Below are 21,629 nucleotides of genomic sequence, written 5' to 3'. Positions count from 1 at the left end.
GGGACAGTTCCTGAAGGTGCTGACTCTCACTGGGGGACAGTTCCTGAAGGTGCTGACTCTCACTGGGGGACAGTTCCTGATGGTTCTGACTCTCACTGGGGACAGTTCGTGAAGGTGCTGACTCTCACTGAGGGACAGTTGCTGAAGGTGCTGACTTTCACTGGGGGACAGTTCCTGAAGGTGCTGACTCTCACTGGGGACAGTTCCTGAAGGTGCTGACTCTCACTGGGGGACAGTTCCTGAAGGTGCTGACTCTCACTGGGGGACAGTTCCTGAAGGTGCTGACTCTCACTGGGGGACAGTTCCTGAAGGTGCTGACTCTCACTGGGGACAGTTCCTGAAGGTGCTGACTTTCACTGGGGGACAGTTCCTGAAGGTGCTGACTCTAACTGAGGGGCAGTTCCTGAAGGTGCTGACTCTCACTGGGGGACAGTTCCTGAAGGTGCTGACTCTCACTGGGGACAGTTCCTGAAGGTTCAGACTCTCACTGGGGGACAGTTCCTGAAGGTGCTGACTCTCACTGGGGGACAGTTCCTGAAGGTGCTGACTTTCACTGGGGGACAGTTCCTGAAGGTGCTGCCTCTCACTGGGGGAGTTCCTGGAGGTGCTGACTCTCACTGGGATACCGTTCCTGAAGGTGCTGACTCTCACAAGGGGAACAGTTGCTGAAGGTGCTGACTCTCACTGGGGGACAGTTCCTGGAGGTGCTGACTCTCACTGGGGGACAGTTCCTGAAGGTGCTGACTCTCACTGGGGACAGTTCCTGAAGGTGCTGACTCTCACTGGGGGACAGTTCCGGAAGCTGCTGACTCTCACTGGGGGACAGTTCCTGAAGGTGCTCACTCTCACTGGGGGACAGTTCCTGAAGGTGCTGACTCTCACTGGGGTACAGTTCCTGAAGGTGCTGACTCTCACTGAGGGACAGTTGCTGAAGGTGCTGACTTTCACTGGGGGACAGTTCCTGAAGGTGCTGACTCTCACTGGGGACAGTTCCTGAAGGTGCTGACTCTCACTGGGGGACAGTTCCTGAAGGTGCTGACTCTCACTGGGGGACAGTTCCTGAACGTGCTGACTCTCACTGGGGGACAGTTCCTGAAGGTGCTGACTCTCACTGGGGGACAGTTCCTGAAGGTGCTGACTCTCACTGGGGACAGTTCCTGAAGGTGCTGACTCTCACTGGGGGACAGTTCCTGAAGGTGCTGACTCTCACTGGGGGACAGTTCCTGAAGGTGCTGACTCTCACTGGGGGACAGTTCCTGAAGGTGCTGACTCTCACTGGGGACAGTTCCTGAAGGTGCTGACTCTCACTGGGGGACAGTTCCTGAAGGTGCTGACTCTCACTGGGTCACAGTTCCTGAAGGTGCTGACTCTCACTGGGGGACAGTTCCTGAAGGTTCTGACTCTCACTGAGGGACAGTTGCTGAAGGTGCTGACTTTCACTGGGGGACAGTTCCTGAAGGTGCTGACTCTCACTGGGGACAGTTCCTGAAGGTGCTGACTCTCACTGGGGGGCAGTTCCTGAAGGTGCTGACTCTCACTGGGGGACAGTTCCTGAAGGTGCTGACTCTCACTGGGGACAGTTCCTGAAGGTGCTGACTTTCACTGGGGGACAGTTCCTGAAGGTGCTGACTCTAACTGAGGGGCAGTTCCTGAAGGTGCTGACTCTCACTGGGGGACAGTTCCTGAAGGTGCTGACTCTCACTGGGGGACAGTTCCTGAAGGTGCTGACTCTCACTGGGGACAGTTCCTGAAGGTGCTGACTCTCACTGGGGGACAGTTCCTGAAGGTGCTGACTCTCACTGGGGGACAGTTCCTGAATGTGCTGACTCTCACTGAGGGACAGTTCCTGAAGGTGCTGACTCTCACTGGGGTACAGTTCCTGAAGGTGCTGACTCTCACTGGGTCACAGTTCCTGAAGGTGCTGACTCTCACTGGGGTACAGTTCCTGAAGGTTCTGACTCTCACTGGGGGACAGTTCCTGAAGGAGCTGCCTCTCACTGGGGGAGAGTTCCTGGAGGTGCTGACTTTCACTGGGGGAGAATTCCTGAAGGTGCTGACTCTCACTGGGACACAGTTCCTGAATGTGCTGACTCTCACTGGGGGACAGTTCCTTAAGGTGCTGACTCTCACTGGGGCACAGTTCCTGAAGGTGCTGACTCTCACTGGGGGACAGTTCCTGAAGGTGCTGACTCTCACTGGGTCACAGTTCCTGAAGGTGCTGACTTTCACTGGGGGACAGTTCCTGAAGGTTCTGACTCTCACTGAGGGACAGTTGCTGAAGGTGCTGACTTTCACTGGGGGAGAGTTCCTGGAGGTGCTGACTCTCACTGGGATACAGTTCCTGAAGGTGCTGACTCTCACTGGGGAACAGTTCGTTCCTGAAGGTGCTGACTCTCACAGGGGGACAGTTGCTGAAGGTGCTGACTCTCACTGGGGGACAGTTGCTGAAGGATCTGACTCTTACTGGGGGACAGTTCCTGAAGGTGCTGACTCGCTCTGGGGGACAGTTCCTGAAGGTGCTGACTCTCACTGGGGACAGTTCCTTAAGGTGCTGACTCACTGGGGGACAGTTCCTGAAGGTGCTGACTCTCACAGGGAGACAGTTCCTGGAGGTGCTGACTCTCACTGGGGGACAGTTCCTGAATGTGCTGACTCTCACTGGGGGACAGTTCCTGAATGTGCTGACTCTCACTGGGGGACAGGTGCTGAAGGTGCTGACTCTCACTGGGGGACAGTTCCTGAAGGTGCTGACTCTCACAGGGGGACAGTTGCTGAAGGTTCTGACTCTCACTGGGGGACAGTTCCTGAAGGTGCTGACTCTCACTGGGGGACAGTTGCTGAAGGTTCTGACTCTCACTGGGGGACAGTTCCTGAAGGTGCTGACTCTCACTGGGGGACAGTTGCTGAAGGTTCTGACTCTCACTGGGGGACAGTTGCTGAAGGTTCTGACTCTCACTGGGGGACAGGTGCTGAAGGTGCTGAGTCTTCCTAAGAAATCTGTTCCAAAGGGTGTGTTAATTGGACACTTTGACAATAATCGTGTGATTGGGCATAGTTAACATGGATTTATTAATGGAAAAATCCACGTTTGATGGTTGATCCTGTTGGAGTGATTCGAGAAGGTTAACAGAATTGACAATAGGCAGTCACTGGATGTACTGGACTTGGGTTTTCAGACGGCTTTGATAAAGTTTGACAAGAGGTTGGTGGGGAAAATGAAAGCACATGGGATAGGAGGCACTATATTGGCATTGGTTGAAGTATGATTCACAGGCAGAAAACAGGAATAAACGGGTCATACCCACGTTGGTGGGCTGTGAGGATTGGGGCACCTCAAGGATCTGTGCTTCCAGGGGATGTGAGAAAAAAACAATTCACCCAGAGGGGGGTGGGAGCCTGGGACTCGCTGCCTGAAAGGGGGGTGGAGGCAGAGACCCTCAGAACATTTAAGAAGTATTTAGATGTGTGCCTGCGATCCCAAGGGAGACACGGCTATGGGCCAAGAGCTGGGAAATGGGATTAGAATAGTTAGGTGGTTGTTTTTGACTGGTGCAGACACGATGGGCCGAATGTGCTGTGGACTCTGACTCAATGAGATGTGCAGAGTATTTCTTAAATGGTGAGATTATAAAATGTGAAGTACGAACGGACCTTGTTGAAATCTTCAAAATACAAAGGAATAGACCGGGTAGATGCAGGTGAGGGCCGGGATTCTCCGAAATCCCGGCTACGTGTTGACGCCGACGTAAACACCAGAGTGTTTCACGCTGGTGTCAATGGGCCTCTTGGACCAGCGATTTAGGGGCCCTCAGGGGGCCAGCACAGTGCCAGAGTGCTCCACGCAGCTCCGGCACCGATACGCGGCCCTGCACTGCCGGCGTGGGTCCGCGCAGGCGCGTGGCGGCCGTTTCTGCACCGGCACCGTGCAACATGGCGTAGCGACACAGTGGCCCGGTGCGGAAGAAGCTAGGCCCCCCCCCGGATCACGCGTGCCCGCCTATCGGTAGCTCCCGGGTGGAACCTGGTTGGAACCACGCAGGCGGAACACGGCCGGTTGATCTCGGAGAATCGCCGCGGGGGCCTCTTTCAACGGCCCTCGACCGGCGCCGCGGCGACTGCGTGTGCGTGACTGGCAGTGATTCTCCGGTCGGCGAAGAATCGCGTCCCGGCGTCGGAGCGGTGTGGCGGGAATTTCCGGCGTCACCGGCGATTCTCTGACCGTCACGGGCTCAGAGAATCCCGGCAAATATGTTTCCCCTGGTTGGGGAGTCTGGAACGAGGGGGCACAATTTCTAAATAAGGGGGAAGCCACTTAGGACCGAGATGAGGAGATGTTTCTTTACACGGAGGGTTGAGAATTTTTAGAATTCCCTATCCCAGAGGCTGTGGAAGCTCAGCCATTGAGTATGTTTAAGGTAGAGATTGTTACATTCCTGATTAACAATAAAGTAAAGGATTATGGGATAGTAGGAGCATTACTCTGGGTCTCTGGTTTACTAGTCCGGTGACAATACACTACGACATCGTCTCCCCGGTTACCCCAATTCCCTGTTACTCCATTTTGCTGCTTATCCCTAATCCTGTAAACATTACACTGTGACAGGAAGAGAGTTGCTGCTGTTGGAGTGAGGAGTGCTGTTGTGATAATTGGTGCATTACTCACCTGAGTTAGAGTTGGTCTGGGTCAGAGTATTGCTGGTGACTAAGCCAGATGTAGTTGTCAGATTATTCTGAACTCCTTGAACTGTCAGTGAGAAAGAACATTTAAAAAAGCGTTAGAGCAGAGTAGGAATGGGATTGCCAATGGGAGGAGGCTCACACTGGCCTTTCACCATTGCTCCTGATTCCGGGATTGTCCAGTTTTTAGTGCGAGGCCCATCCCACTGCGCCAAGTGACACAAACATCCAGGAGTTGAACCTCACCAGGGTTGACATGACTGTTGAGCTCTGACAGCCTGACCTCACGATGATTAGAGATTCCCACATGAGGCCACAGAGCAGGAGCAATCCCAGGGGCTTCCAGCAGCAATGCTCAGCCTTCCCACAAGGGGGCGGGTCTGATATCAGCTCCACCACTTGTCAGACCCAGGGTAGCGTCAAGGATCTGGCTTAGTAACAACTGGCATTTATGTAGTCAAATATCCCGAGGCACTTCACAAGAGTGCAGTCAGTCAGGATCTGAGACAGTCACAAAGGAAATATTAGGATAGGTCACCAAAAGTTTGGTCAAGCAGATATGTTTTAAGAAGCGTCGAAAGGGAGGGTCGAGAGGTGGGGAAGCAGAGTTTAGCAACGTAATTCCAGAGCTTTCCAGGCAACCGGAGGCAGAACCTACTGTGGAATGTTTCCAAGGCCAGAATTAGGCGAGTGCAGATATCTCATGGGGTTGTGGCGCGGGAGGAGATTAAAATGTACAGATGGGTGAGGCCATGGAGAGATTGAAACACAAGGGAAGTATTGCCAAACAAGGAGTCTATGGAAGCCAGCGAGCACAGGAAGCAATAGGTGAACCGGACTTGGACAAGTCAGATTATGGGCTAAAGCTGATAGAGTGTGGAAGTTGGGAAGAGAGGATTCGAGTAGTGAAGTAACAAATGAGTGGGTGAGGGTTTCGGCAACAGATAAACAGAGACAGGGGTGGAAAGAGGAAATGTTACCGAGGTGGAAATAGGCGGTCTGAGTTTGCGGAGTGGGTGTGTTACCAGAAGCTCAGCTCAGGGACTCGGGTTGGGAGAGTGGTGGAGCTGGGCAATGGCGTTTGCGGTGTGGAGACAACGGATTCAGTCTTCCCAATGTTCCTGCTCATTCTGCGGGAATTCCAGAGAGAGAAATGTTGGTGATTGAAGATTAGTGTTTGAGGCAGGAACTCAGAGAATATTGAAGATTAGATGAATGGGGAGATTAAATAAATGGAGACCAGGAGATATGGGAATGGGACAGATCCAATGGCCTCTTTCCATGATGTAAATTGTATATATTTCATTCAGTCTATCGAACCTGGTCTGCCATTCGATTCAATCAAGGCGGATCTATATCTTTTTAACTCCATTTACCCAGCTTAATTCCATATTACTTAACACTCTACCCAACAAAATTTTATCAGTTCAGTTGTAAAACTTTCAATCCCCGTCCCTGGCCCCTCAATCCCCCCCTCCCCCCAGGCTGAAACATTTCTTGGGGGGGGGGGGGGGAGACAGAATTCCAGATTTCTGCTTCTTTGTGTGAAGGTGTAATTCCCGATATCATCCCTGAACATCTTGGCTCTGATTTAAAGTTCTGGACTTTCTGTCGATTCATTCTATTAAATCCTATAATCGTCTCTTTTTTTTTTGCATAAATTTAGAGTATTTTTTAGGGGGCAATTTAGCGTGGCCAATCCACCAACCCTGCGCATCTTTGAGTTGTGGGGGTGAAACCCACACAGACACGGGGAGAAAGTGCAAACTCCACACGGACAGTGACCCAGGGCCGGGATTCGAACCTGGGACCTCAGCGCCGCAGTCCCAGTGCTAACCAAGTGTCGCCCCTGTAATCGTCTCTTTAACACCTCAGTTAAATTGCCCGTTAAGTCTTTCATACTCGGGGATATAAAAATTGATATTGTCCCCTAACGTGACCCTTTTACTCTCAATATCATTCTCGCGAATTGTCATTGCACCAATCCCACCCAGTGCCCTGGGAACGAGCAACAAGAATCCTCCAGACAGAGTGCAAGCAGAGCTTTCCTGTATGAAGTTTATTCAAATGTCAGTAAATTAGGTTGAAGTATGTAAATTAGCTATCCACAAACTGACCTGTCGGAGTGCTCAGTCCCACACTCCCCATCACTGGGCTTGTAGCTCTGTTGTTCTGCATTTCATTCACTGAGAAAATAAATGATAAGATGAGAATCACCGGAGATTGAGTCAGTCCCAAAGAGAGGCCTTTAGAAACACAGCCACTGAAACTGGCTTTAGTAATGCGAGGAAGCCGGTGGCCGTGGAACAAGGGTTTATTGAACTAGTCCAATACTCTGGCCAGTAACTCCTTCCCAATCCAGTCCTTGTTGGGATAACCAACAACTCTGGGCCCTGCTTGTGTACAGTACTGATCATAGATATAGAAAAATACAGCACAGAACAGGCCCTTCGGCCCACATTGTTGTGCCGAACCTTTGTCCTAGATTAATCATAGATTATCACAGAATTTACAGTGCAGAAGGAGGCCATTCGGCCCATTGAGTCTGCACCGGCTCTTGGAAAGAGCACCTTACCCAAGGTCAACACCTCCATCCTATCCCCGTAACCCAGTAACCCCACCCAACACTAAGGGCAATTTTGGACACTAAGGGCAATTTATTAAAGACATTATTGAAGAAAGGATGTAAATGCATTGGAAGCAGTTCAGGGAAGGTTTACTAGACTAATACCTGGGATGGGTGGGTTGTCTTATGAGGAAAGGCTGGGCTGGCCAGGCTTGTATCCGCTGGAGTTTAGAAGAGGAAAAGGCGACTTGATTGAAACATACAAGATCCTGCGGGGTGTTGACAGGGTGTTGACAGGGTGGGCATGGAGAGGGTGTTTCCTCTTGTTGGAGAATCTAGAACTAGGGGTCACTGTTTAAAAAGAAGGGGTTGTACATTTAAGATGGAGATGAGGAGAAATGATTTCTCTCAGAGGGTCGAGTGTCTCTGCTCCTCAAAAGAACCTCACTGGAAACTCAATCTGTGAATATTTTTAAGACGGAGCTAGATAGATTCTTGTTTAACAAAGGGGCGAAAGGTTATCTGGGGGTCGGCAGGAATATGAGGTTGAAGCTACAATCAGATTAGCCAATGATCTTATTGAATGGTGGGGCAGGGTCGAGGGGCCGAGTGGCCTAATTCACATTTTCCTGAGCGGAGACACTTGTGTGTGAGCATTGCTGATTGTCGTATTGAGGTCTGGTACCTACCTGTTAGAGAACCTAATCCTCCTGTACCGATCATCTGTGTTCCAGTTGAGAAATTGTTACGATACTCTGTCACTCCTACAGTCGAATTGCCGGGAGGGACAGTCGTAGTCCAGATATAGGCCGGCAAAGCACCATTCAGGATCGCAGTGTCATATTTCCCAGAGACTGGAAAACACCAAGTAACAATCATTTCAAGACTCGTGTATTATAAACATGCCGGTCAGAATGAGAGGCAGAAGCACTTGAGAAAACATAAGAAATAGGAGCACGATTAGGCTATTCAGCCCTTTGAGCGCACCCGCACCGCCATTCACTGGGATGATGGCTACATAATTGCAGCAAGACATTTTTATTCCCAGACTCAAATCCTCTTAAAAATCCTTTTATTGCCCTGCCATGGCAATCTCTGCAAGATGTGCCAGATCATCGACATGGATACCACTATTACACGTGAGAACACCACCCACCAGGTACGCGGTACATACTCGTGCGACTCGGCCAACGTTGTCTACCTCATACGCTGCAGGAAAGGATGTCCCGAAGCGTGGTACATTGGCGAGACCATGCAGATGCTGCGACAACGAATGAACGGACATCGCGCAACAATCACCAGGCAGGAATGTTCCCTTCCAGTCGGGGAACACTTCAGCAGTCAAGGGCATTCAGCCTCTGATCTCCGGGTAAGCGTTCTCCAAGGCCGCCTTCAGGACCCGCGACAACGCAGAATCGCCGAGCAGAAACTTATAGCCAAGTTCCGCACACATGAGTGCGGCCTCAACCGGGACCTGGGATTCATGTCACATTACATTCATCCCCCACCATCTGGCCTGCGAAATCCTACCAACTGTCCTGGTTTGATACAATTCACACCTCTTTAACCTGGGGTTACCCCATCTCTGGATCTGTAAAGATTTAATCACCTGCTAATGCTCGTATTCCAAGCATTGTTTGTAATCTTTGAATTTGTCTATATACGTGTTTCTGGAACAGACCTCTTCATTCACCTGAGGAAGGAGCAGCGCTCCGAAAGCGAGTGACATCGAAACAAACCTGTTGGACTTTAACCTGGTGTTGTAAGACTTCGTACTGTGATCACCCCAGTCCAACGCCGGCATCTCCACATCTTAAAATAAAGACCCCCATTGTTTGTGACGTATGTAAACAATATCAAAGAAAATGTGGGCGGATGATAAGCAAGTTTGCAGATGACACGAAGATTGGCCGGCTGGTTGACAGTGAAGAAGATCTCCGGTTACAGGGGGATATAGACAGATGGAATTTAATCCTGAAAAATGTGAGGTGATGCACTTTGGAAGGAGTAACACAACATGGGAGTCCTCAATGAATGGCAGAACACTAGGAAGCCATGAGGGATCTTGGAGTGCGTGTCCCCAGATCCCTGATGGTGGCAGGATGGTGAATAGGGTCGTTAAGAAGGCAAATCAGTGGTGGCATTAATATATGAGAGCAGGGAGGTGATGTTGGAGCTGTACAAGTCTTTGGCTAGGTCACAGCTGGAGCACTGTGTGCAGTTCTAGTCACTGCACTATAGGAAAGATGGGATTGGACTGGAGAGGGTGCAGAGGAGATTCACCAGGATGTTGCCTGGGATGGAGCATGTTGGCTATGAAGAGAGGCTGGATAAGCTTGTTTTCATTGGAGCAGAGAAGGCGGAGAGGGGACCCGATGGAGATGCGAAGGATTAAGAGGGGCATGGACAGTGTCGATAGAAAGCAGCTGTTCCCTTAATTGCAGGGTCAATAATGAGGGGACATAATTTTAAGGTGAATGGCAGGATGTTTTGAGGGGATTTGAGGGATAGTTTTTTCGTCCAGAGGGTGTTGGGGATCTGGAATGCACGGCCTGGGAGGGTAGCTGAGGCAGGAATCCTCACAATCTTTAAAAAGTACTTGGATCAGCAATCGCAATGTCCCAACATTCGGGTCTATGGGCCAAGTGCTGGGAAGTGGGATTGGTGTCGATCAGAGTCGTTCTTTGTTGGTGCAGCTCGATGTGCCGAAGGGCTTCTTCTGTACTGGATGATTCTAACATATCTCCCTTCCCAATTGTTTGCTGTACGGCATGTTCCGCTTTCAGTGAGTCATTAACAAGGACAAACAAGTCCCTTTGGACAGAACTCCCCAGCCTCTCACTGTTTATTAGGAAATACTCTGATAAAAGCTCAGGAAATCTGACAGGGGGAATGAAAAGGAGGGTTGTTTTCAGCCAAAAGGCACCAATCCAGGATGATTTTTAAGGAGTGATTTCTCTGAGCCCCAGTTGATGGGACTCTGCCCATTAATGGGGGAGCTTGTGTTCCACGAGCCCTATGGGATATCAATTGGGTTGCCCTGTGCGACAATGCATATTTCTGTTTTACTGACCAAAGTGTGTCACCTCACATTTCTCCACATTGTATTCCATCTTCTAAATTTACTCCCACTCCTCAGCCTCTCCAGGTCCCTTGAAGCTTCTTTGAATCCTGCTGACAACCCACACCTCCTCCTAGTTTGGTGTCGTAGGGACAGAGAAGTAAAGAGAACAAGAGAGAGACAGAAAAAGGGAAGTGTGTGTGTGACAGAGAAATAGAGACGGTGAGAGACAGGGAAACAGAAAAGAGGAAAGAGATGGATAGAGACAGGAATAAGAGGGAAGAAGACGGGAGGCCTCGAGGTTCAGCGTTTGACCCGGTAGATCCAAAGATTTTGGTTTAAATCCTGGGATCACTTAGTTGGGATTAAGAGGCGGGGATCTGAAATTAACCTCCGAGTCCAGTGGGGTGGAAAGTTGAGCAAATAATTTTCAGGGTCGCGAACCGGAGCAATAGTCGGAGACTCTGGTCTGTGTTCGTGTGAACAGGACAGATTCAACTTGGCTGCCAGTCTAACACCAAGTCATTTCAATATAGAAACGTTGGTGTTATGTATTAGGGAATACATTTCTGCTGTTTTAGTGCCACGTGATATGTAGCGATGTCAGCAGCGTGTTTGTGCGTGCTTTAGGCAAATCACTACCTTGATTTTATGATCAACGCATTAAATGAAGAACAACAAAGAAATATAATAGAAGAGAAAACGTCCGATGACGATTAGTGCGACGAGGATTGAAGCAGTAAAATTGTTGGATAAAATAGACTTTCGTCGACTAACAGTGAGAGGCATCATGAGCAGTGGACGATTCTTGAGGGCGAACCCACACACACATACCTACACACACACATACACGCATACACACCCGCACACGCATACACACGCATACACACATGCACACGCACACGCACACACAGACAGGTGAAGCACTGTGACGGTTTAACAAATTTCTCGACAGCGACTGTAGGTAAGGAGATTGACAGTTGGGGAAGCCTTGCTTGTGTTGACGTAAGTGGGGTCTGGGCTACAGGCACCGAGCACATGGCGTAGTTACACGGGCTTCGGGAAACGGGGATTTTGAAGTCTGTGACTCTGCATGGGCCACTACCCGGGGGCAAAACTACAGTCCGGTAAGACAGGAAAGAATTCCTAGTTGTTTGTAATAAAGGGGATTGTTTGTGCCATACTTTCCATTTAAAAATCACAAGGGAGGAAGTGTAGACCGTAAGAGCTGGGATCCAAAAATGGCTGTAGAAACGGCACGGCACCATGGATCCGTTTGATGAGGATTGTAAGGAAAGATCCCAATTGTTTCCAATAGCCAATCAAACACCAGAGAACCTAAAGGTCGCAACATTTCTCAGCCCAGTTTGTTGTATTAATGCTGCTCCAGAATCTAGTTCACCCAGAAAAGCCAGGAAACTAGACATTTCTCTCCGAAGCTGTTACTGATTGCTGAAAGGTTTTGGCTCCACTGCCTTGGTCAGGAATGAGGTGAAAGCATTTTACAGTTCACAGCACCTTTAAGATTAGCTAAATATTCTGAATTTTGTGCAACACTTGATGATACCCTGACCGACTTTTACAATTGCACCATAGAAAGCATCCTATCGGGCTGCATCACAGCCTGGTATGGCAACTGCTCAGCCCAGGACCGCAAGAAACTTCAGAGAGTCGTGAACACCGCCCAGTCCATCACACGAACCTGCCTCCCATCCACTGACTCCATCTACACCTCCCACTGCCTCGGGAAAGGGGGCAGCGTAATCAAAGACTCCTCCCACCCGTGTTACTCTCTCTTCCAACCTGTTCCATCAGGCAGGAGACACAAAAGTCTGAGAACATGCACGGACAGATTCAAAAACAGCTTCTTCCCCGCTGTTACCAGACTCCTGAATGACCCTTTTAAGGACTGATCTCTTCGCACATCTTCTCCACTGTGTAGTACTGCACTCCGTTTTCTCACCCGATGTCTGCGTCTATGTATCTACATTGAGTATTTATCGTATATCCTGTGTTTCTCATGTATGGAACGATCTGCTTGGACTGTACGCAGAACAATATTTTTCACTGTACCTCGGTACACTTGACAATAAACCCAAATCGAAATTTAGCCTTTACTTTGCAACGTGTCAAACAGGCATTCCACTGATCAGAAGAATGTGAAAATGCAAACCATGAAATGAAAGATGATTTCCTGCAGGCAGAACGGTTGGTTTATTATAATCTCAAGATGAAGCTGCAATTGCGTCACAATGCCTCACCCTGTGGGGTTGGTGCAGTCGTCTCACACATGAAGCCTTCAGGAGAGGAACAACCAATACCATCTGCTTCGCAGACACTTACTAGCACAGAAATGAATTACACTCAGTCGGAAAAAGAAGCTTTGAGCATCATTTTCGGGTTAAGAAGATTCCATCATGACCTTTATGGGTCAGCGACCCTTGACTACAATCTTCAGGCTGTACAAAGGTAGACCTTCTTTGGCAGCTAGTAGATTGCTGATGGTCATTGATATTGTCAGACACACTTACAATATCCAGTATAACTGAATCACAGCAGCTTGGAGATGCTGCTGCTTCGGCACGGTTGCTATTACAAGTCAAACATGACCCTGAAGAACATTTGGACCATATTTTGAATTTCCTGCTCATGGATAGTGTACCTGTGACCTCATCTTAAGTTCAAAGATATACAAGAACAGATCCAATGATGGGGAAGGTGATCGACGTGGTCGAAAAAGGAACGCTGTCAGACATTGATCAGAAACAGCCAGAGCTCAAGCCATACATCACACAAAGACTTGAGTTTACAGTACAGAATGGGAGTTCTATTGTGTGGATTCAATGTGACTATTACTCCATGCTTGTGTAGTAGAGTCCTTGACCAACTATGTAAGGGACATCCTGGTGTGGTGTGGATGAAGGAATTGGCACACAGCTGTTTTTGGTGGCCAGGATTAGACGCTCAAATTGAAGAGAAAGTTGGGCAATGCCAATCTTGTGCAAAGCTAAGGAACACGGCAGCATTACAACCATTACATTTGTGGGAAAGGACAACTGCAGGCATTGGAGGGAATACACATCGATTATGCTGGTCAACTGGAGGGTTACATGTTCTTAGTAATTGTGGATGCACGCTCTCAATGGCCGGAGGTCGCGATAATGACTGAGCAGATCATTGAGAAACTAGATGAAATATCCTCAAGATTTGGACCACCGGAGCAGATTGTCAGTGAAAATGGTACACAGGTTACATTGAAGGGGCTTGAGGACTATTTGAAAGGGAACAGTATACACCACCTCATGTCAGATCCATATTATCCAGCCATGAATGGATTGGCCAAATGTTTTGTGCAACCATTAAACCATTCTATCAAAACATCGAAGGACCAGGGAACATTATCAAGAAGAGTAAACAAATTCCTAATAAATTATCAGAATACTGTCCATGCGACCAAGCAAAATTCATCGGCAATGCCTTTGTTCAAGAGGAAACTACGAACGCAGTTTGATTTGTAAACTCCACCCGATACTCCAGAGATTGTCAAATGACAACAACAAACACAAATTGCTGGGAGGGTGAAAATGTCTAAAAATTGAGTATTCAACTGGGGAGAGAGAATGTTAGCCAGGAGTTACACTTTCGAGAAATGGGTACCAGCTATAATCCTGGTGAAGGCAGGTCCAATATCATACACCGTACAGATGGACGATGAAAGAGTTTGGCAACGTCATGCTGATCAGTTACGTGCTGCATGAAGTGAGTTCACAGAAACATCTCCAGAGGTTCTACCTTGAGAAGATCTGGAGAGCTGTACTTCGGAACAGAAACCAGAGACAGTGACAAGTTCAGATTCTGTTTCTGAGGACTTCGCAATGCCTACAGTGACAGATACTGAAATAATTACTCAAGAAGATTTCATCTGTGGGAAGTGCACCCATCTCCAGCTCCTCAGAAACCGCGTTAAGGAACTGGAGCTGGAGCTGGAGCTGGATGAACTTCGGATCATTCGGGAGGCAGAGGTGGTCATAGATAGAAGCTTCAGGGACGTAGTTACTCTGAAGAATAAAGATAGATGGGTGACGGTGAGAGGGGCTGGGAGGAAGCAGTCAGTACAGGGATCCCCTGTGGCCGTTCCCCTTAGTAACAAGTATACCGCTTTGGATACTGGTGGGGGGGAACGACTTACCAGGGGTAAGCCATGGGGCACAGGTCTCTGGCACAGAGTCTGTCCCTGTTGCTCAGAAGGGAAGGGGGGAGAGGAGTAGAGCATTAGTCATTGGAGTCTCCATAGTTAGGGGGATAGATAGGAGATTCTGTGGGAATGAGAGAGACTCGCGATTGGTGTGTTGCCTCCCAGGTGCCAGGGTGCGTGATGTCTCGGATTGTGTTTTGGGGATCCTTAAGGGGGAGGGGGAGCAGCCCCAAGTCGTGGTCCACATAGGTACCAACAACATAGGTAGGAAAAGGGATAGGGATGTAAGGCAGGAATTCAGGGAGCTAGGGTGGAAACTTAGATCTAGGACAAACAGAGTTATTATCTCTGGGTTGTTACCTGTGCCATGTGATAGGGAGAGAGAGGAGTTGAACACGTGGCTAGAGGGATGGTGCAGGAGGGAGGGTTTCAGATTTCTGGATAATTGGGGCTCATTCTGGGGTCGGTGGGACCTCTACAAACGGGATGGTCTACACCTGGACCAGAGGGGTACCAATATCATAGAATCATAGAATCATAGAAGTTTACAGCATGGAAACAGGCCCTTTGGCCCAACCAGTCCATGCCGCCCAGTTTTTACCATTAAGCTAGTCCCAGTTGCCCGCATTTGGCCCATAACCCTCTATACCCATCTTACCCATGTAACTATCTAAATGCTTTTTGAAAGACACAATTGTACCCGCCTCTACTACTACCTCTGGCAGCCCATTCCAGACACTCACTACCCTCTGAGTGAAGAAATTGCCCCTCTGGGCCCTTCTGAATCTCTCCCCTCTCACCTTAAACCTATGCCCTCTAGTTTTAGACTCCCCTACCTTTGGGAAAAGATGTTGATTATCTACCTTATCTATGCCCCTCATTATTTTATAGACCTCTATAAGATCACCCCTAAGCCTCCTACGCTCCAGGGAAAAAAGTCCCAGTCTATCCAGCCTCTCCTTATAACTCAAACCATCAAGTCCCGGCAACATCCTAGTAAATCTTTTCTGCACTCTTTCTAGTTTAATAATATCCTTTCTATAATAGGGTGACCAGAACTGCACACAGTATTCCAAGTGTGGCCGTACCAATGTCTTGTACAACTTCAACAAGACGTCCCAACTCCTGTATTCAATGTTCTGACCAATGAAACCAAGCATGCCGAATGCCTTCTTCACCACCCTGTCCACCTGCGACTCCACCTTCAAGGAGCTATGAACCTGTACTCCTAGATCTCTTTGTTCTATAACTCTCCCCAACGCCATACCATTAACTGAGTAGGTCCTGGCCTGATTCGATCTGCCAAAATGCATCACCTCACATTTATCTAAATTAAACTCCATCTGCCATTCGTCGGCCCACTGGCCTAATTGATCAAGATCCCGTTGCAATCCTAGATAACCTTCTTCACTATCCACTGTGCCACCAATCTTGGTGTCATCTGCAAACTTACTAACCATGCCTCCTAAATTCTCATCCAAATCATTAATATAAATCACAAATAACAGTGGACCCAGCACCGATCCCTGAGGCACACCACTGGTCACAGGCCTCCAGTTTGAAAAACAACCCTCTACAACCACCCTCTGCCTTCTGTCGTCCAGCCAATTTTGAATCCAATTGGCAACCTCACCCTGGATCCCGTGAGCTTTAACCTTCTGCAACAACCTACCATGCGGTACCTTGTCAAAGGCTTTGCTAAAGTCCATGTAGACAACGTCTACTGCACTGCCCTCATCTACCTTCTTGGTCACTCCCTCAAAAAACTCAATCAAATTTGTGAGACATGATTTTCCACGCACAAAGCCATGCTGACTGCCCCGAATCAGTCCTTGCCTCTCTAAATGCTTGTAGATCCTGTCTCTCAGAATACCTTCTAGCAACTTACCTACTACAGACGTTAGGCTCACCGGTCTGTAGTTCCCAGGCTTTTCCCTGCTGCCCTTCTTAAACAAGGGCACAACATTCGCCACTCTCCAATCTTCAGGCACCTCACCTGTGGCTGCCGATGATTCAAATAATCCTGGGGGGGAAATTTGCTAATGCTCTTCGGGAGGGTTTAAACTAGTTCAGCAGGGGCTTGGGAACCTGAATTGTAGCTCCAGTATACAGGAGGTTGAGAGTAGTGAGGTCATGAGTAAGGTTTCAAAGTTGCAGGAGTGTACCGGCAGGCAGGAAGGTGGTTTAAAGTGTGTCTTCTTCAATGCCAGGAGCATCCGGAATAAGGTGGGTGAACTTGAGGCATGGGTTGGTACCTGGGACTTTGATGTTGTGGCCATTTCGGAGACATGGATAGAGCAGGGACAGGAATGGTTGTTGCAGGTGCCGGGGTTTAGATATATCAGTAAGCTCAGGGAAGGTGGTAAAAGAGGGGGAGGCGTGGCATTGTTAGTCAAGGACAGTATTACGGTGGCAGAAAGGACGTTTGATGAGGACTTATCTACTGAGGTAGTATGGGCTGAGGTTAGAAACAGGAAAGGAGAGGTCACCCTGTTAGGGGTTTTCTATAGGCCTCCGAAAAGTTCCAGAGATGTAGAGGAAAGGATTGCAAAGATGATTCTGGATAGGAGCGAACGTAACAAGGTAGTTGTTATGGGGGACTTTAACTTTCCAAATATTGACTGGAAACGCTATAGTTCGAGTACTTTAGATGGGTCCGTTTTTGTCCAGTGTGCGCAAGAGGGTTTCCTGACACAGTATGTAGATAGGCCAACGAGAGGCGAGGCCATATTGGATTTGGTACTGGGTAATGAACCAGGACAGGTGTTAGATTTGGAGGTAGGTGAGCATTTTGGTGATAGTGACCACAATTCGATTTAGTGATGGAAAGGGATAGGTATATACCGCAGGGCAAGAGTTATATCTAGGGGAAAGGCAATTATGATGCGATGAGGCAAGACTTAGGATGCATCGGATGGAGAGGAAAACTGCAGGAGATGGGCACAATGGAAATGTAGAGTTTGTTCAAGGAACAGCTACTGCGTGTCCTTGATAAGTATGTACCTGTCAGGCAGTGAGGAAGTGGTCGAGCGAGGGAACCGTGGTTTACTAAAGCAGTCGAAACACTTGTCAAGAGGAAGAAGAAGGCTTATGTAAAGATGAGACACGAAGGTTCAGTTAGGGCGCTCGAGAGTTACAAGTTAGCTAGGAAGGACCTAAAGAGAGAGCTAAGAAGAGCCAGGAGGGGACATGAGAAGTCTTTGGCAGGTAGGATCAAGGATAACCCTAAAGCTTTCTATAGATATGTCAGGAATAAACAAATGACTAGGGTAAGAGTAGGGCCAGTCAAGGACAGTAGTGGGAAGTTGTGCTTGGAGTCCGAGGAGATAGGAAGAGGTGCTAAATGAATATTTTTCATCAGTATTCACACAGGAAAAAGACAATGTTGTCGAGGAGAATACTGAGATTCAGGCTACTAGACTAGAAGGGCTTGAGGTTCATAAGGAGGAGGTGTTAACAATTCTGGAAAGTGTGAAAATAGATAAGTCCCCTGGGCTGGATTGGATTGATCCTAGGATTCTCTGGGAAGCCAAGGAGGAGATTGCTGAGCCTTTGGCCTTGATCATTAAGTCATCTTTATCTACAGAATAGTGCCAGAAGACTGGAGGATAGCAAATGTTGTCCCCTTGTTCAAGAAGGGGAGTAGAGACAACCCAGGTAACTATAGACCAGTGAGCCTTACTTCTGTTGTGGGCAAAATCTTGGAAAGGTTTATAAGAGATAGGATTTATAATCATCTGGAAAGGAATAATTTGATTAGAGATAGTCAACACCGTTTGGTGAAGGGTAGGTCGTGCCTCACAAACCTGATTGAGTTCTTTGAGAAGGTGACCAAACAGGTGGATGAGGGTAAAGCAGTTGATGTGGTGTATATGGATTTCAGTAAAGCGTTTGATAAGGTTCCCCACGGCAGGCTACTACAGCAAATACGGAGGCATGGGATTCAGGGTGATTTAGCAGTTTGTATCAGAAATTGGCTCGCTGGAAGAAGACAAAGGGTGGTGGTTGATGGGAAATGTTCAGACTGGAGTCCAGTTACTAGTGATGTACCACGAGGATCTGTTTTGGGGCCACTGCTGTTTGTCATTTTTATAAATGACCTGGAGGAGGGCGTAGAAGGATGGGTGAGTAAAATTGCAGATGACAATAAAGTCGGTGGAGTTGTGGAGAGTACGGAAGGATGTTACAAGTTACAGAGGGACATAGATAAGCTGCAGCGCTGGGCTGAGAGGTGGCAAATGGAGTTGAATGCAGAAAAGTGGGAGGTGATTCATTTTGGAAGGAATAACAGGAAGACAGAGTACTGGGCTAATGGTAAGATTCTTGGCAGTGTGGATGAGCAGAGAGATCTCGGTGTCCATGTACATAGATCCCTGGAAGTTGCCACCCAGGTTGAGAGGGTTGTTAAGAAGGCGTACGGTGTGTTAGCTTTTATTATCATAGAAATTACAGTGCAGAAGGAGGCCATTCGGCCCATCGAGTCTGCACCGGCTCTTGGAAAGAGCACCCCACCCAAGGTCAACACCTCCACCCTATCCCCATAAGCCAGTAACCCCACCCAACCCTAAGGGCAATTTTGGACACTAAGGGCAATTGATCATGGCCAATCCACCTAACCCGCACATCTTTGGACTGTGGGAGGAAACCGGAGAACCCGGAGGAAACCCACGCACACACGGGGAGGATGTGCAGACTCCGCACAGACAGTGACCCAAGCTGGAATCGAACCTGGGACCCTGGAGCTGTGAAGCAATTGTGCTATCCACAATGCTACCGTGCTGCTATTGGTAGAGGGATTGACTTTCTGAGCCATGAGGTCATGTTGCAGCTGTATAAAACTCTGGTGCGGCCGCATTTGGAGTATTGCGTGCAATTCTGGTCACCGCATTATACGAAAGATGTGGAAGCATTGGAAAGGGTGCAGAGGAGATTTACCAGGATGTTGCCTGGTATGGAGGAAAGATCTTATGAGGAAAGGCTGAGGGATTTGAGGCTGTTTTCGTTAGAGAGAAGAAGGTTAAGAGGTGACTTAATTGAGGCATACAAGATGATCAGAGGATTGGACAGGGTGGACAGTGAGAGCCTTTTTCCTCGGATGGTAATGTCTAGCATGAGGGGACATAGCTTTAAATTGAGGGGAGATAGATATAAGACAGATGTCAGAGGTAGGTTCTTTACTCAGAGAGTAGTAAGGGCGTGGAATGCCCTACCTGCAACAGTAGTGGACTCGCCAACACTAAGGGCATTTAAATGGTCATTGGATAGACATATGGACGATAAGGGAATAGTGTAGATTGGCTTTAGAGTGGTTTCACAGGTCGGCGCAACATCGAGGGCCGAAGGACCTGTCCTGCGCTGTAATGTTCTATTAAGTACCATTGACAGAAAGGAATGAGGACACTTCCCAGGTCACAATTAGCCAAGTTCAAGAAAGGGATTGTTATTTAAATGATAAAATATTAAAACATGCTGCTGTGCAGAGAGATCTGGGTGTGCTAGTGCATGAGTCGCAAAAAGTTGGTTTACAGGTGCAACAGGTGATTAAGAAGGCAAATGGAGTTTTGTCCTTCATTGCTAGAGGGATGGAGTTTAAGACTAGGGAGGTTCTGCTGCAATTGTATAAGGTGTTAGTGAGGCCATACCTGGAGTATTGTGTTCAGTTTTGGTCTCCTTACTTGAGAAAGGACGCACTGGCACTGGAGGGTGTGCAGAGGAGATTCACTAGGTTAATCCCAGAGCTGAACGGGTTGGATTCTGAGGAGAGGTTGAGTAGACTGGGACTGTACTCGCTGGAATTTAGAAAGATGTGGGGGAATCTTATAGAAACATATCAAATTATGAAGGGAATAGATAGGATAGATGCGGGGAGGTTGTTTCCACTGACAGGTGAAAGCAGAACTAGGGGGCATAGCCTCAAAATAAGGGGAAGTAGATTTAGGACTGAATTGAGGAGGAACATCTTCACCCAAAGGGTTGTGAACCGGAATTCCTTGCCCAGTGAAGCAGTTGAGGCTCCTTCATTAAATGTTTTTAAGATAAAGATAGATATTTTTTTGAAGAGTAAAGGGATTAAGGGTTATGGTGTTCGGACCGGAAAGTGGAGCTGAGTCCACAAAAGATCAGCCATGATCTCATTGCATGACGGAGCAGGCTCGAGGGGCCAGATAGCCTACTCCTGCTCCTAGTTCTTATGTTCTTACGTCACATCGAATTCTCCCAAAATGGAATAGACACCCAACACAGAGACTGTTTTATTGAATTGTAAATATGTTTAGAAATAATACATAAGGAGATATGTTGCATAAATGTTAATTGTTGTCGTTACACTAATGGACTAAAGGAGGAGGGGTGTTATTGTCTGGGAATACATTTGTGCTGGTTTTGTGTCATGTGATGTGTAGTGATGTCAGCAGAGTGTTTGTATGAGCTTTGAGCAGATCACTATCATGATTATATTGAGCAACACCCTTAATAAACCTCTCATCATGTTTCAGAAGAATGTAGAGCGTGGCCACCTCCTCACCTTTCCTCTCTGTGGAAGCTGCACTTGACAAAAATATAAAGAGGCTCCAGACTTCTTGGAGAAGAAGAGTCTGAATGGGATAGAGGATCAGAGGGATCTCGAGGTATGTCTGCTCAAATCAATAGCAGGTTAATAAAACCACAAAAGAAGATAAAACACTTGGGTTCATTTATAACGGGATAGAATTGAAAATCAGGGTGATAACATTGAACTTATATCAAAGTCAGTGAAGACACCCCCTTACCTGACTGTGTGCTTGCGCTCACCATCTTTGTCTCGACAACGGCCTTTTTGGGGTAAGGGAGGGTGTTTGTGGTTGAACGAGGAGGGCTGATACTGGCCGATCGACTACTTTTCAGCAACCGCTTCACATCACCCAGCTCCGTCCCTGAGCACAGCAATGAAATAAGCGAGGTCAGAGACTGGAGGGAGCTGCCCTGGGTATCATACCCCCAATCAATAATGGGGGGGGGGAACCCCTCTGAGTATTACATCATTGATCCAGAACCTGGGAGAACCCCCACAATTATTTACATTACAGGTGAGAGCAGAAATGTCCCAAAGTTGATCAATTGCTGAATTCTGAATTAGTATTCCGAATAATGGA

General features: G+C 48.1%; 1 protein-coding gene and 1 long non-coding RNA gene across 3 annotated transcripts in view; one reads left to right on the top strand and one right to left on the bottom strand.

Moving 5' to 3' along the window:
- Positions 1 to 21,629, bottom strand: part of LOC140393375 (uncharacterized) — a 288,449-nt gene that overhangs the window by 172,286 nt on the left and 94,534 nt on the right. For both annotated transcript variants that reach the window (XM_072479760.1, XM_072479759.1), the window contains exons 10-13: positions 21,267 to 21,410; positions 7,933 to 8,097; positions 6,795 to 6,863; positions 4,664 to 4,744 (exon numbers count right to left, since the gene is read on the bottom strand). In XM_072479760.1, the coding sequence (XP_072335861.1) occupies positions 4,664 to 4,744; positions 6,795 to 6,863; positions 7,933 to 8,097; positions 21,267 to 21,410 (459 nt within the window). The remainder of the gene's footprint in view (positions 1 to 4,663; positions 4,745 to 6,794; positions 6,864 to 7,932; positions 8,098 to 21,266; positions 21,411 to 21,629) is intronic.
- Positions 20,999 to 21,629, top strand: part of LOC140393376 (uncharacterized) — a 212,294-nt gene continuing 211,663 nt past the window's right edge. The window contains exon 1 of the long non-coding RNA XR_011935583.1: positions 20,999 to 21,125. This is a non-coding gene — a long non-coding RNA (uncharacterized lncRNA). The remainder of the gene's footprint in view (positions 21,126 to 21,629) is intronic.

This window comes from Scyliorhinus torazame, chromosome 16 (assembly GCF_047496885.1).
Source record: "Scyliorhinus torazame isolate Kashiwa2021f chromosome 16, sScyTor2.1, whole genome shotgun sequence".
Taxonomy (NCBI): domain Eukaryota; kingdom Metazoa; phylum Chordata; class Chondrichthyes; order Carcharhiniformes; family Scyliorhinidae; genus Scyliorhinus; species Scyliorhinus torazame.
This window is presented reverse-complemented; position numbering and strand designations above follow the sequence as displayed.